A 13,227-nucleotide genomic window follows, 5' to 3' on the forward strand; every position below is an offset into this window, starting at 1 on the left:
AATAGTCCACACATATTTGAACTTGTATATGAGGAGCAACTTCTGTCTTTTTTGTTCCTATCAGTAGATGTTCACTTTTGTGTTTGTCCCTGCCTTCTAATTTCTTGACTCCTTTATTCCAATTAAGTGCTGATGCGGCATATACACACACACCCCCGGCCTAGGAAGTGCGCAAAAGCACACAGTTGGGCAAGTGTAAATTCCCAGCACACACCTCTGTGGTTTTCTGGTTTTGTGCAAATCTGAGAGCTCCAAAGAAAAAATACAATTTTTCCTTCTTATTTATTTATGTATTTGTGTAATACTTTCTAATACCGCCTTTCTGCCTAGACACCCAAAATGGCTTACAGTGTTAAAATACTAAAGCAAAGGAACGCTATAAAGCATAAAATTAGTCGGGGGAGGGAGCAGTCTGACTGGAGCTGGCCCCAATGTTGTTTTTGCCTGCCTCCCTCTCTTCTTACAGAGCAGCGAGTGTCCTATACAACATTCAAGATACAATGTATCTTCTACAGAGATGGGCAACTATGCTATGGGATATGTGGGGCATGCAAAGGGGAGTAGCAGGAAGTGACAACTGATCCACCAACCACCAAAACAAATTGTGTGCAATCCTGAGCGGAGCAGTCTGGAGCACATTTCCCCCCAGCTTATCAATGTATCTCCAGGGCAGTTCACAGCATAAAATTACATTCTAAAAAAACACAAAATGATTCGTTCTCTGCTAGTGCTAGTTGCATCCAGGTTGCAACTTGTCAGTTTCAATGCAAGTTGAAGACCATGCCCATGGGAGCTGGCTGCATCTCGATGATCATGGATGATTGGCGCTGTGGTCCCGCAACATCTGGCAGTCTGCAAGTTCCCCTTCTTTGCTTTATAGCTTGCCCATGGAAGGTTAGGAGCCTGCGGGTCCTACAGCTTTCCCTTGCTTTCTGTAGTAGAAACCTGTTCAGCATTCCTGGGCTGCCACTTTATATATGAGTAGCAGCAAGTGGAGCAATCAAGGTGTGAAGTGCTGCTCTGTTTTAATTGATGCTCTCCCTTCTCTTACCCCAGGACGAGAAGGCTGTGGGTTTCATCAATGTGTCGGCGTACAGACTGGAAAGCAAAAAGGAACAGAAGAAGAAATAGTGAGTATGTGCAGTGAGCCTTATGGGTGGCTCTTGAGAGATCTTGAACATTGAACAAACAGGGGAAGCTGACTTCTACAGAGTCAGGCTGCTGATCCATCTAACACAGTATTGTCTGCAAAACCCTGGGTTCCCTAGAGGGATGTGCACATCATAAATCCAATAATTCACTGACTGGCAGCAGCCCTCTGGGGTTTCAGGCAGGAAATCTTTTCCAGCCCTTCTTGGAGATGCTGGGGATTGAACCTGGGAACCTTCTGCATGCAAGGCAGATGCTCTTATCACTGCGCTACAGCCCTGCTCATAAATGAAAGGGAAATGCATCCATTAAGTAGGGAGAAATAATGGCTAGGACCAACCACCCTCTGAGAAGCACCCCAGCGTGGGGTTTCAACTAGCAACAGTGTAAGATGCTTACTGTTTTTGCCTACTTCACCTACTTATTGCTTCCTGTAAAACATCCTTGAGCAATTTAATAATAAAACATCAGTGGTATATTGTGGAATGTGAAACAGGGACCTCAGGTGTCTGATCTGGTCGGGGGGAGGAGGAGGTTTGGATCCCAAAGAGGGCTGTCAGAGGAGAGTTCAGCTCCCATAACAGAGTTCCCCAAGCCTGACATCGTCCAATGTGGAGCCACTTCCAGCACCTCCACCTGTCAGCAGGGAGGCTTCCCCTCCCAGGGTGGTGTTTGGGGAAAAGTCTGACATCAATCTGGCTCCAACTCCACTCCTGACTCCCAAGGATGTGACAGTGTCAGCACTGGAGCAAACAAACCTCACAAATCCAGCCTACATGGAGGAATAACATTGGTTTGCCCAATCCCGAGGCTCTAGGTGCAAACTGCATGAATTGAAGGGCCTAACCCACCCTTCAAAAGGAGGATGCCAGGCGCATGTCAAGTGTTGGATCAATGTCTTACCTACCCCTAGCCAGGGCTTGTTCTCCTCCTCTGCACTTCATCTGTTTGTAGTCTGTAGAGCTGTGTTGGGATGCTGTATTGATTTGCACAATAAAGCTTTCAAAATGGACATAGTGTAGAGTCCAGTTCCAGGTCTAAGGAGAATAGAGCCAGGATAAAGGGGAGGAATATGCAAAGCAGCTTAGTGAGGACCGAGCATGCTCAGTGGGCATGACTGACTGATGCATGTGACGGTCATCATGGGAGAAGGAAGAGGGAAAGGAATACCCTGGAAGAGAGCTTGGCTGAAGGGCACCCTGAATGTGAGCATTCCATGCTGCAGCGCTCAGTTGCAGGTCCCACTAGTCCGTCATATTGTTCAGTTCATCAGTCATTTTATTCAAGTTCTTGGACCATAATTCTATCACTCGTTCATATGCCTAGAATAGAATGATCTATCTCAGCATATCCTGAGCCAAAGAGGTTGGGAGAGTGAAGTTGCCCACTGCAAACATTTTCAAGCCTTGACACACAACTGTAACCATGCAGACTTGTAGTTGGGTATGGGTGTACCTTGCAAAGAATCATGGGGAATTCCACCACAGCCACCTTTTCTCTTTTTCTGCAGTGTCTTCCAGCTTACCCATGAAAAATACAAGCCCTTTATCTTTGCAGCAGAGACCCTGGCTGACCTGAGCATGTAAGTAGCCACATGGGAGTGGCCTGAGCAATCTCAGGTTCCACCCTAGAAGCAACTTTGGGGACTGATGCATCCCATGCAAAGTTGTCTCAAGTAGTGTTGCAATCCTTGACAGATGTTGCCTGATTTCCCCTAAACCGAGAAAGATGATCCTAGTCAAATTCCAGCCAGGGTTTGTACAGAAAAACAAAAACTGTGAAGAAATCTAGGGAGTATCTGTTATCGGCTGCTTCAAGCTGACAAATTCCTGAGTCTGTGGCTCTCCAGCAAATACCCAAATACACTTTGGGGAATGAAGTCATCAAGGGGAGTTGAGAGGCAAAGCAGCGTTAATACTGCGAATAAAAAGTAGATATTTGTTTTTAGTGATTTCATATACCGTGTGTATCTGAAGAAGTGTGCATGCACACGAAAGCTCATACCAAGAACTAACTTAGTTGGTCTTTAAGGTGCTACTGGAAGGAATTTTTTTTGCTTTTTCATATACCGCAGTGAGGGAAATTGTCTTGAGCATCTGGGTAAATCTCAAAACAGACTGTTTCTCTTCCCAGGTGGGTCAGCCGTTTGATAACTTCTATGATGAAATACACTCCAGTCCATAAATCTGTTCCACATAGTCAAGAAGGTGGGCTCTCAATACTTGTTTCAAAATGTTTATGTCTCAACTTTGTAATTTACAAAAATCACTAAAATATATCCTTGAAACAGCAGTATCAGATCTATTCCTGCATTTCAGGGGGTTGGACTAGATGACCCTTGGGGTACCTCCCATGATTCTATTATTCTACTAAGAGTGCCTAAAATGCATTAAATTAGGTGCCTGGCAAGCATCCCGGGATGTGAGAATTCCAGAGGCAGGAGAGTGCCCTTTCCACAGTTGCTATCCACTTCTGATAGAAAGGTTATCTGCAAAAGGGCTTCCGCTTCATAAACAAAACCTCTTCAGCATATTCTGTCTCTGTAAACAGAAGGGACTGTATTGCCTGTGATTCCTAAATCCATCTTGATTCCTAAATCCAGGTCCAGAGATGTTCCATTTGGTTTTGGCAGACAAGAGTCAGTGTTGTAGGCAGCGCTGAGCTACTTCACCAAAGGTCCAGCACTTGGTTCATTTCTGTGTCATGCTAAGCCAAACCATGGGTCTCAGAGAGATCACGGCCACTTTGCTCCTCCTCAGATCCTGCTCCTGTGAGCTTAAGCCATAGTTCAGCAGGCATATGGTTTGACTTGTTCCAGGCAAACCACAAGCTGCAACCAAGGTTTGTTCTTGGGTTTGCAGTTCATGGTTTTCCTGGAGGAGGCAACCCACAAGATTGGTTTGGGACGCCACACTAAGCTAAACCATGGCACAATTCATAGGAGCGCAGCAGCAGCAAGACTGAGTTGAGGAGTGCAGCAGGAACTCATGCGTTCACACGAAGCCATAGTTTGGCTTTGTGTTATGTGCAAACTGGTACTCTGAATAAAACAGCTTCCTCCATTTCTGTCTTGGGATTTTCGGAGACACAAATTTATGTATTCTGACAGTGAGAAAGAACAGTACCACATTCTTTTTAATTGCCCCCTACAGAAAGGTAGAGAAAATATGTCTCTTGCTGGGACTGAATTTCATGGTGAATTTCATGTAATGGAATGTGATTGGACATTGAGAATTTTCTTTGAAAAAATTCCCCTTTGAACAGATTGCTACAGTGAAACAGAAGCAGAGGACCCTGAAGATGACTCTCCTAGGCATAGTTTTGATCTGGTAAGTGTCTTATTGATGGATCCCTGCACCCCATAGTAAAGATGTATGACCCAAAATAGGTCCCCTGTTTGAAATTCCAAGCCTGTCCCCATTTACCTGAGCTATGGAGGTAAGTGGGAATGGACTCCCACACTCAGTGCCTGCCCAAAAGTTGTGATAATGCTACATTGATGGTGCCACTGAAATGTTGCTGTGGAAAATCCCCTTTTCACATCAAATGCAATTGGGGATTTTCCACATTTTTTCATTCCTCTTGTTCAATACAAGATGTCTTCAAGTAAAAATTTGTGCTGATGTTGATTTCCCCATCTTCCCTCCCCATCCTTTTTTCCTCCAGTTTCATGTCTCTTAAATTGTGAGCCTTAAGGAAGGGGCTGTCTTCTCGCTGATATTTGCAAGCAGCTCAGGGGAGCCTTTGGGGCTGAAGCGTGGCATAAGAATGCCAAAATGGGCTTATCCACCTTTCTTCTTGACCCACTGCTTTCCCCTTGGGGAAAACTGCTCTTTAGCACTCAGTTGGAGCAAACAGCAATTTGGGTTTTCTCTGGATTGATGGTGGCTCTGATTTAGCACTAAAGAGTAAGTGCTAGACCTGTGAGTAGAAAGTGTAGTTCAAGCGGAAAACCGCTCAGACTCGTGCTTTCTAGACATGGGACAAGCAAGAAGGGTAGACAAGCCTAGTGATGATGAATTTAGCTCTTCCAGACTCCATTTCTTGCATGCTATAATAAAATCTTGCTTTCTTTCAGCCAAAGCGGAGGGAACTGGAAAAAGATCAGCTGCTAACAGGAGCCGCAGGGAATAACGAATCCCCAAGCAGGAGTCCTCTGGGCAGTCCCCTCCCAAGACAAAATGCAGACCACAGCCCAGCATCACCCTCTCCCACAGGTGAGTTTCACGTTGCCTCCCCCTTCCAAGTTTATGTAAGAAGAAGAAAATGCAGCCTGAGCAACACAGTTCATTATTCATCTCTGTGAAAGGCTGTTCCTCTTGTACTAGCCCTGCCCTCTAGGGCAGCAGAGTTCTAGAACGCTTTTGCTTATGGTTTTCAACCTTCTGCCTCGTGAAGATCCTTCAGGAGAGGAACTGGAGTCTTTGATCAAGTGTCTGAAGCAAGGCGGAGTGTCTCTCATTGGGAAACAGCAGGTGTTCACCCGCGAATATTACCGGAAGTCCTTTGTCAAGCGCAACAAGAACCCGGAGATCAACGAGAAGGTTCATCTTGTTCGGACCCTCCAAAGCACACTCAAGGTAGGTGGAGCATCACTTTACACTGGGGAGGGGAACATCTTTCTGCCTGAGGGCTGCATTCCCTTCTGGGCAACTTTCCAAGGATCACATGCTAGTGGTGGTCAAGGCCAGAGGCAGAAGTGGCCAGAGCGATAAATGTGAATTTTACCTTTGTACAGTCAGCTAGTTTCTATCAACAGTTGCACACACTATTGATCCTTCATCCCTCCAGACAGGCAGGAAGCATGATCAGAATTCAAGAACATGTTCGGCATAGGCAGAAACGCTCAAGGAATGTGCCGAGCAAGGTCAGAGAGGGAGATGACCTGGGGAGAGGAGGTGTAGCATGGAAAGTGAGGGGTGGACTAGAAGTCAGGTGTGGGGAACCTATAGCTCTCAAGATGTTGCAGAACTACAACTCCCATCACCCCTGGCCATTGGTCATGCTTGCTGGGGCTGATGGGAGTTATAGTTCAGTAAGATATAGAGGGCCAAAGGTTCCCCACACCTGAGATATATACCACAACCAGCATGGAAATGCAACAGGCTGGCAGTTTCCTAAGCTTTAAAATCCTTGCAATTCTGGGCTTCAAAGACTTAATTTTTAAGTGCATCAGCATTAAAGATGGGACCTTCCTTCCTCCCTCAGGCAAAAACAGCTGAACTTCAGCTACTCGATATTCTTCTGGATGACTCTGAACTGACCTCTGAGAAATTCAGAGCATGGAAAGAACAACATCAGGAGTTGTACCAGGAAATCCAGGCCTGGTGGGCCAAGAGGGTGAGCCAAGAGGATGGCGCAAGAACAGACTGTGTGTCAGACTTCAACCCAGAGGACACTGTTGCTGCTGCTGCTGCTGCTGCTGCTCCATAAACTATTTTGTCAGCAGGATATGTGCTCTGTGGATATTACCATCCTCCCTGTTCCCATAAACAAACTCAGATGGTCCTCTCATCCTAGAGAGAAAGAATATGAATGACAAAGAAGAACTTCTTGCTGAATGAGAGATTGGGAAGCTTGTTTGTTGTCATGGCGGGCATTTTGATTTCATCTGGGTTTATTTTTCAAAAAGAAGACACATGATTCTGACAGTGCAAAAGAGAAGCCTGACCAAGGGAGCAGGACACGTAACTGCTATCTGTGGACCAACATCTTGAAAAAAGCTGAAAAAGCAATATTTTAAAGTTGCTTTCCGTAGCTTTGTTTCCCTTGAGAAAGTTATTCAGAAAGCAGCAATTTCACTGACACGTTTCAAGTTGAAACTCTTATGTGTAATTTTAATAACTAAAAAGGCATCCTAGCAATGTGTGGTTTTCAGTTTTAAATGACCGGTGGTTTGCATCAGGAACCAGCTTGGGTTAAGAAGTGGGATAAGCATATGCGAGAATAAATAATATTGGCTATGTATACTATTAAACTGCAAAAAATGCTCTGACAATATATAGATTCAAGCCTTTCAAACATGTTACTTTGCATATATCTTCAAAATGATGGCTTTCAAATTGTCCAGTCCCAAAACAATGAAGTGTACGTTGAGCTATAATAAATCAAGTATTTTTTTTAGGATAATGCTTATCCTTTTTAAAAAGAACGCTTTTGGAGAAGTATCATCTCCTGCAATTCAAAGACACCCTTTTTATCTTGTATTTATATCAGCTTCCAGCATATTTGTGTTAATTATAGCCATCCAAATAGACTTCCATTTTCAGTGGGCCCATGTAGGCTTATTTGGCAGAAGTGGGTGTCACATTTTAAGAGTCTGTAATGATGCATAGATAGTGTCTGGCAGGACATGCCCTTTTAATACCCCGCAATGTCCCTGTTGCACAGTCACTGTAGCCATTGTGGGAAATCGGCTGATTGGTGCTGACAGCAAACCCCACTATCCAATCAGGAGCACATTTTAAGGCCCCTGCTTTTTCCTTTATAGCCACAGTTTTAGCTGCCCTATGCAGGGGTGTAGAAAGGGAGGTGCGGGGGTGCGGTACGCCCCGGGTGTCATCCTTGAGGGGGTGACAAAATGGCACACCACGGGGGCGGCACTTACCACAGGGCCTGGCCTGCAGCGCGCCCAATCCATGTGTCTCTCCTGGGAGTGACGCGATGGCTTGGGGCCCCACGCTGCCCAAAATGGCAGCATGGGGCTTGCATCCGCCAGTGCGGTGCCCCCATATGCGGATCGCCACAGCACCTACGTGGGTGGCTCGCCCCGCCCCAGCCGCTCCGGGTGCCAAAGCAGCTAGCTACGCCCCTGGCCCTATACTTGGTCACATATGACTTGCTCATTGGGCTGGAGATTCACAGAATCATCGTTCCCCAGTGCTGTTCCAGGGTATCTGGGTTCCAACCCCACCTGCCCCTTTTAAAACTTTGGGAAAGCTGGTTTACCATAGACAAGACCAGGAACAGTGGTTACCTATCTGTTCAAGGGGTTTCCTCCTAATTATTTATGTTGCTGCTGGAATTATGTATATTTTTTGCCACGGTTTAACCAGAGCTTGTATAATTTAATATGCCCTTTTTGTGTTGGTTGTTTAAAGTCCTTTGTTGATCTTTTTGTAAGTCACTGCATTCTTTTAAACAAAAAAGTAAATTCAGCTTCAAAAATAATAAAATACTTCATAGGGATTTGTTGCAAGATCAAACAACTTGCAAAATACTTTTTAAAAAACAAAACCCTGAAAGTGCTGAATGATAAATATTTGTTTCCGACTTCTCATTTCCTGCAATTCTTTCCAAGAATTGGATGGGTTTTGTTGGGTTTTGTTTGCTCCAAAGCTCTGCATACCTTCACTATTATCTAAACTGGGGCACCAATACAGCGCTGGAAAAACAAGTATCCTGAAGACGGAACTCTTGGCATTGCAGTGCAGGATTCTATCACAAACATTCCTTCCTAGTTATTCATTGATGGGTGGAGGCAGGAAGAGAGGGAGTGGCAGTGTTAAATTACTGGCCATAGTAAAGCTTAAAACCACTTTATTTCCAAAATAAACACAGAATCTCAAAAAGAATCCCACAGTCTATTAATGCTTCCTCTTAGCAGTAAGACTTTGTCAAAATAGGAATGCTCCATAAATCTAAATTCTCAGGGAAATCAAAAAGCCAAATTTTAAAAGGGTAAAAGATTTGATCAAGATACATGCAAGATAAAGGGGAGATCCATACATCTTTAAAGAACATTCAATGCACATTTAAAGAACTTGATTTCCCCCAAAGAATCCTTGGAATTGCAGGCTCATTCCTACCCATTCCTGGGAAGCCTGTTAAACTAATATATTATAAAATAACTATCAAAAGAAATAAAAGCATTGCAATTATATAAAAATAAGTGAAACACAGTATTGTTTTAATGAACAAAGCAGAGCAGTATAGATCCAATAAAAGAGGAGTCTCATTTAAAGGCCAGGATAAAGAGGTATGAATCTTCAGCATGCAAGGAAAGCTGTAGAATGAACATGCCAGACTCACTTCCATGGGGAGGGGTCCGTAGGTATGTAGTTTTTCAGATATTTGGGGCCTAAATCATTTAGGGCTTTAAAACACTAAAGTCAGCACCTTGAACAGAGCCAGGAAACAAACTGGCAACCACTGCAGCTTTTTTAAAACGGATTATGCGAGTTCTAATGGCAGTACTATTTTGGGGAGTGCTTTTTGCATGTTGGATAGGTTTCTAAATTGTCTTCAATTGCTGCCCCATGTAAAACACATTTTAGTAGTCCAACCTGAAGTTCACCAGTGCATGGAGTATGGTGGACAAGACATTTCTCTTTGAGAGGGACCATAGCTAGCAAACCAGCTGAGCTGGAAAGAGGCACTCCTAGTCATGAGCTTTCAGTGACAGTGCTGGATCTAGCAGCACCCATGAGTGGCAGACCTGTTCCTTCCAGGAAAATGCTACCCCATCCAGGACAGGGATATGAAGAGTACTGTTCATCAACGAATCCTTGCAGCATCAACATTTCAATATAATCTAATGTCTAGTCTAGATTAGACTTGAATTCAATTGAATTTACTCCCTGGTAAATGGGATTGCTGTCTTAACCCTCATGTTCCAGCCCTATCTCAGTATAACCCCCCCCCCCAATTATGGTTGAAATGTGCAGATACATTATATTCTTATATCCATTACACCCTACCTGTTGACCTGCCCACTTCAGCCTTGACAGGTTCATCTCCCAGTCTTCCTGTCATGAAACACAACACGCATTTCCTGATAAGCTTTTGTATCTTCAATTTGCAAGTCATCACTGAGCCACATCCTACAAATATTTTTAAAGAGTGCATGCTACCACATACAAAGGTTGGATTAAAAGACCCACCAACCCGTTTTGTTCCACCAATTATCCTGAATGACCGAATTCAGTTCCTTAATAATCCACGTAGTAGGGCATAGGTAGGTTCCTTAAGCTGCTGTCATGCTTCCTTTGGAAACTTGTAGCCAGGCACATCCCAGCAAAGGTCTTGGCTGCTCCTCCACTCCAACCTAGATAGACACATGTTCCAAGATGGAATTTGTCCATATCTGGGATCTCTCTGTCTGCAATGTTAGATAGGACTCTGTATGCCATATAGGATGTTGCATAGAGGTATAGGACTCCAGAGAGCAGGAGCAGGAGCCCAGAGCCTCCTGTAAGGCAGTAGTTTGGATGTTCAGACCACCAGCGTGTCCCCACATGGGTAAGAAGATAACTCAGGAAGCCACCAAGCAGAGAGATGATAGTCAGGGCCCTCACCATCTGAACAGGCCAGGAGATCGCTATCTCCTCTGGAACCGGTTGGCATACCTTGTCTTGTATGCTGGTCATCTCCATACAGCTCTCCCAAAGGCCGTCACTGAAGGAGACATCTTGAGGGAAACCAGGTCTTTTGGGGAACTCCCGCCATTCTGGGGTTACTGTAGCTGCCAGCATCAGAACCCATCCCATGGGTGCAACCACCAGTCCTAGCACCATGGTGCCGGTTGCCATAATCCACTTAAAATGTCCGTCCTTCCTATATGAGAGCTTAAACCAGACTTGCTTTTCTCCCTAATTTTGGTCTAGCATCAGAATCCAAACTGTTGCTTAGATAATTTTAGTAGCCACATCAGCTTCATCTCTTTCAAAGCGCAATTACAAACAACTGGGAAAGGAGCTCACTTCCTAGAGGGCAAGCGTCATAGCACAAATGAAACAAATCAACTCCATTGAGTTACATATTAATGATCCTTCTATTTCTGGACCCTATTCATGGCCAGTCATAATGAAGGCCTTTAATCATTAATAAGCAACACACCAGCAGCATGCACAACAATTAATCTTGAATGATTATGCTTACATTTATAACCTAACCCACAGTGGAATCAAGGAGATTGTAAAATTAAAACAAGGGAACAATTAACAGTGGAAGATTAAGATTTTCAGTGTTTTTTCTCATTTACAATCAGCAGAGAGACTTAAGTTGGGGGGAAACACTTGAGGTATGGAGCAAAGCAAGATGGATTCTGAGAAGCAATTGTGTAAGGATGATGAACATGTTATATAAAAAATGTTTAAACGTTTGTTGAAATTTGAAATGTAAGAAGAACTAGTTAAATAATGCAGGATTAAATGAGCAAAAAGTGTTGGTTATACAGATGGAACAGTGGGAATATATACATATAGGCAAAAGGGTTAAAATACATACTGTGCTATGTTTTAAAATATAATTTTTACAAAATTATGTACCATTGGTATTTAACTCCTGAGAAATTATTTAGAATGTATAAAAATGTTCCAAATATTTGTTGAAAATCTCAAGAACACGAAGGGACACTTTATCATGCTTGGTTTATGTTCAAAAAGCTAAAAAATACTTGATACAAATACACAAATTGATAAAGAGGATTTTGAAAGTTAATATTCAGCTGAAACAAGAACTCTTCCTGTTGGGACTAATGGATGATATATAACCAGAAAAAGAATATGGAAAATTATTTCAATATATGCTCACTGTGGCGAGATTTTTATATGCATAAAGATGGAAGATGGAAGATGATGATGATGATTTTATTATTATTATTTCCCCAGCCATTCTGGGCAGCTTCCAACAAAAATTAAAAATACATTAAAATGTCACACATTAAAAACTTCCCGAAACAGGGCTGCCTTCAGATGTCTTCTAAATGTCAGGTAGTTGTTTATCTCTTTGATATCTGATGGGAGGGCATTCCACAGGGCGGGCACCACTACCGACTATGGAAGAATGGTTACTGGAATTAATGGCTTTGGCTGAGATGGCCAAGTTGATGTGTTTAATTGGATAAAAATCATTGTTGATTAATAATTAGAAACCCCTTGTGGTCTTTTTGCACAATAAGGAAAATGAGCTTTAGTTTGAAGACTGAAAAAAGGTTAGCTTATGGAAAGGAGAAGAGTTGGAATGCGTTTACGGAACAAGGATTTTGCATAAGTCTATAAAGCTGATAGTCAGAGACCCACAAGTCTTTTCTTTCTCATTTTTTCCCTTCTTTAGTTTTTATGTTAAAAACTAAAATGCTTGGTGTTTGGTGTTAACATTTGTATATTGCTTCTTTTTTGTTTTTCTTTTCAAACTTTAATAAAAAAACCTTTTTTAAAAAAATTATAACCTCAGCTAGGATTTAGCCAATGTGGTATCCTTCACATGGGGCTGGACTGCAACTCTCCCAGTCCTGACCACTGGCTATGCTGCTTGGGCTGTCTCTGACCTAACCTGTCCCCTAGAATTAAAGCAGATAAAATCCATGAACTGGATGACATTAATGTTATTAGCAACACAAATAATAGGATTTCTTTTCTTTTCAAAAGTACGGCAGGAACACACAGAAAGCATTATAAAGAATCATAGCATTGTAGAGTTGGAAGAGACCCAAGGGTCATCTAGTCCAACCCTAACCAAAACATATGTAAATCAAGGTTTATATATATGCAAGTAATTATCTATATGCAATTATCTTGGTTTTTGAAACAGACATTCTCAAATAAATGTGCAAAGGAGATTTACGCAGTAAATCAAACATTTAAGAGAAATCCAAAATCCACAGTCGGACAATACTTTTATTAGGACAAACGAAAATTTCACAAACTAAAACTATTGTTCAACTAGATTTGAGTGTTTTTTTGTTATGGCCTTTGCTCTTCAAGAGAAATTGAAAAGTGGAGGTACTTCTCAAAAACGCAGTGCTTTAATTTATTAATGGCACATATATATGGCAACTATAGATGAACACTATTTTATTATTAATGGTGGCTCCTATTTACCTGGGAGTAAGTTCTATTGAATTCAGTAGGGCTTACTTCTGAATAGACATGGTTAGACTTCTGCTGTCAGGTTACAGAGACCTGCCGTGAATAGCTGTAATGGACAAATTTAGGGATGAATTAAAAGTTGCTGGTTGTACAGTACAACTGACGGTGGAAAGGTTCTACAACCGCGTTTTGATGGAATGAGGCTTCAGGTATTTCCGCCCTCTCCTCCACTACCTCTGCCGTCACTACGGTTCTCGAGAAGGGACAA

At 42.8% G+C, this 13,227-nt stretch overlaps 1 protein-coding gene and 1 long non-coding RNA gene across 2 annotated transcripts in view; one reads left to right on the forward strand and one right to left on the reverse strand.

Moving 5' to 3' along the window:
• The window catches only part of CNKSR1 (connector enhancer of kinase suppressor of Ras 1), a 35,375-nt gene extending 26,967 nt beyond the window's left edge, over window positions 1-8,408 (forward strand). The window contains exons 15-21 of the mRNA XM_077931988.1: window positions 1,057-1,130; window positions 2,660-2,731; window positions 3,283-3,356; window positions 4,414-4,478; window positions 5,228-5,366; window positions 5,548-5,729; window positions 6,358-8,408. Coding sequence (XP_077788114.1) covers window positions 1,057-1,130; window positions 2,660-2,731; window positions 3,283-3,356; window positions 4,414-4,478; window positions 5,228-5,366; window positions 5,548-5,729; window positions 6,358-6,582 — 831 coding nt within the window. The 3' untranslated portion in view covers window positions 6,583-8,408. The remainder of the gene's footprint in view (window positions 1-1,056; window positions 1,131-2,659; window positions 2,732-3,282; window positions 3,357-4,413; window positions 4,479-5,227; window positions 5,367-5,547; window positions 5,730-6,357) is intronic.
• A 263-nt stretch (window positions 8,409-8,671) lies between these two features.
• LOC144328449 (uncharacterized) lies at window positions 8,672-13,212 on the reverse strand. The gene is made up of 2 exons (XR_013393715.1): window positions 12,972-13,212; window positions 8,672-10,545 (listed from the first exon to the last, which is right to left on the reverse strand). It is a non-coding gene; the product is annotated as an uncharacterized LOC144328449 (long non-coding RNA).
• Window positions 13,213-13,227: the final 15 nt, after the last annotated feature.

The sequence above is a fragment of the Podarcis muralis genome, chromosome 7 (genome assembly GCF_964188315.1).
Source record: "Podarcis muralis chromosome 7, rPodMur119.hap1.1, whole genome shotgun sequence".
Taxonomy (NCBI): domain Eukaryota; kingdom Metazoa; phylum Chordata; class Lepidosauria; order Squamata; family Lacertidae; genus Podarcis; species Podarcis muralis.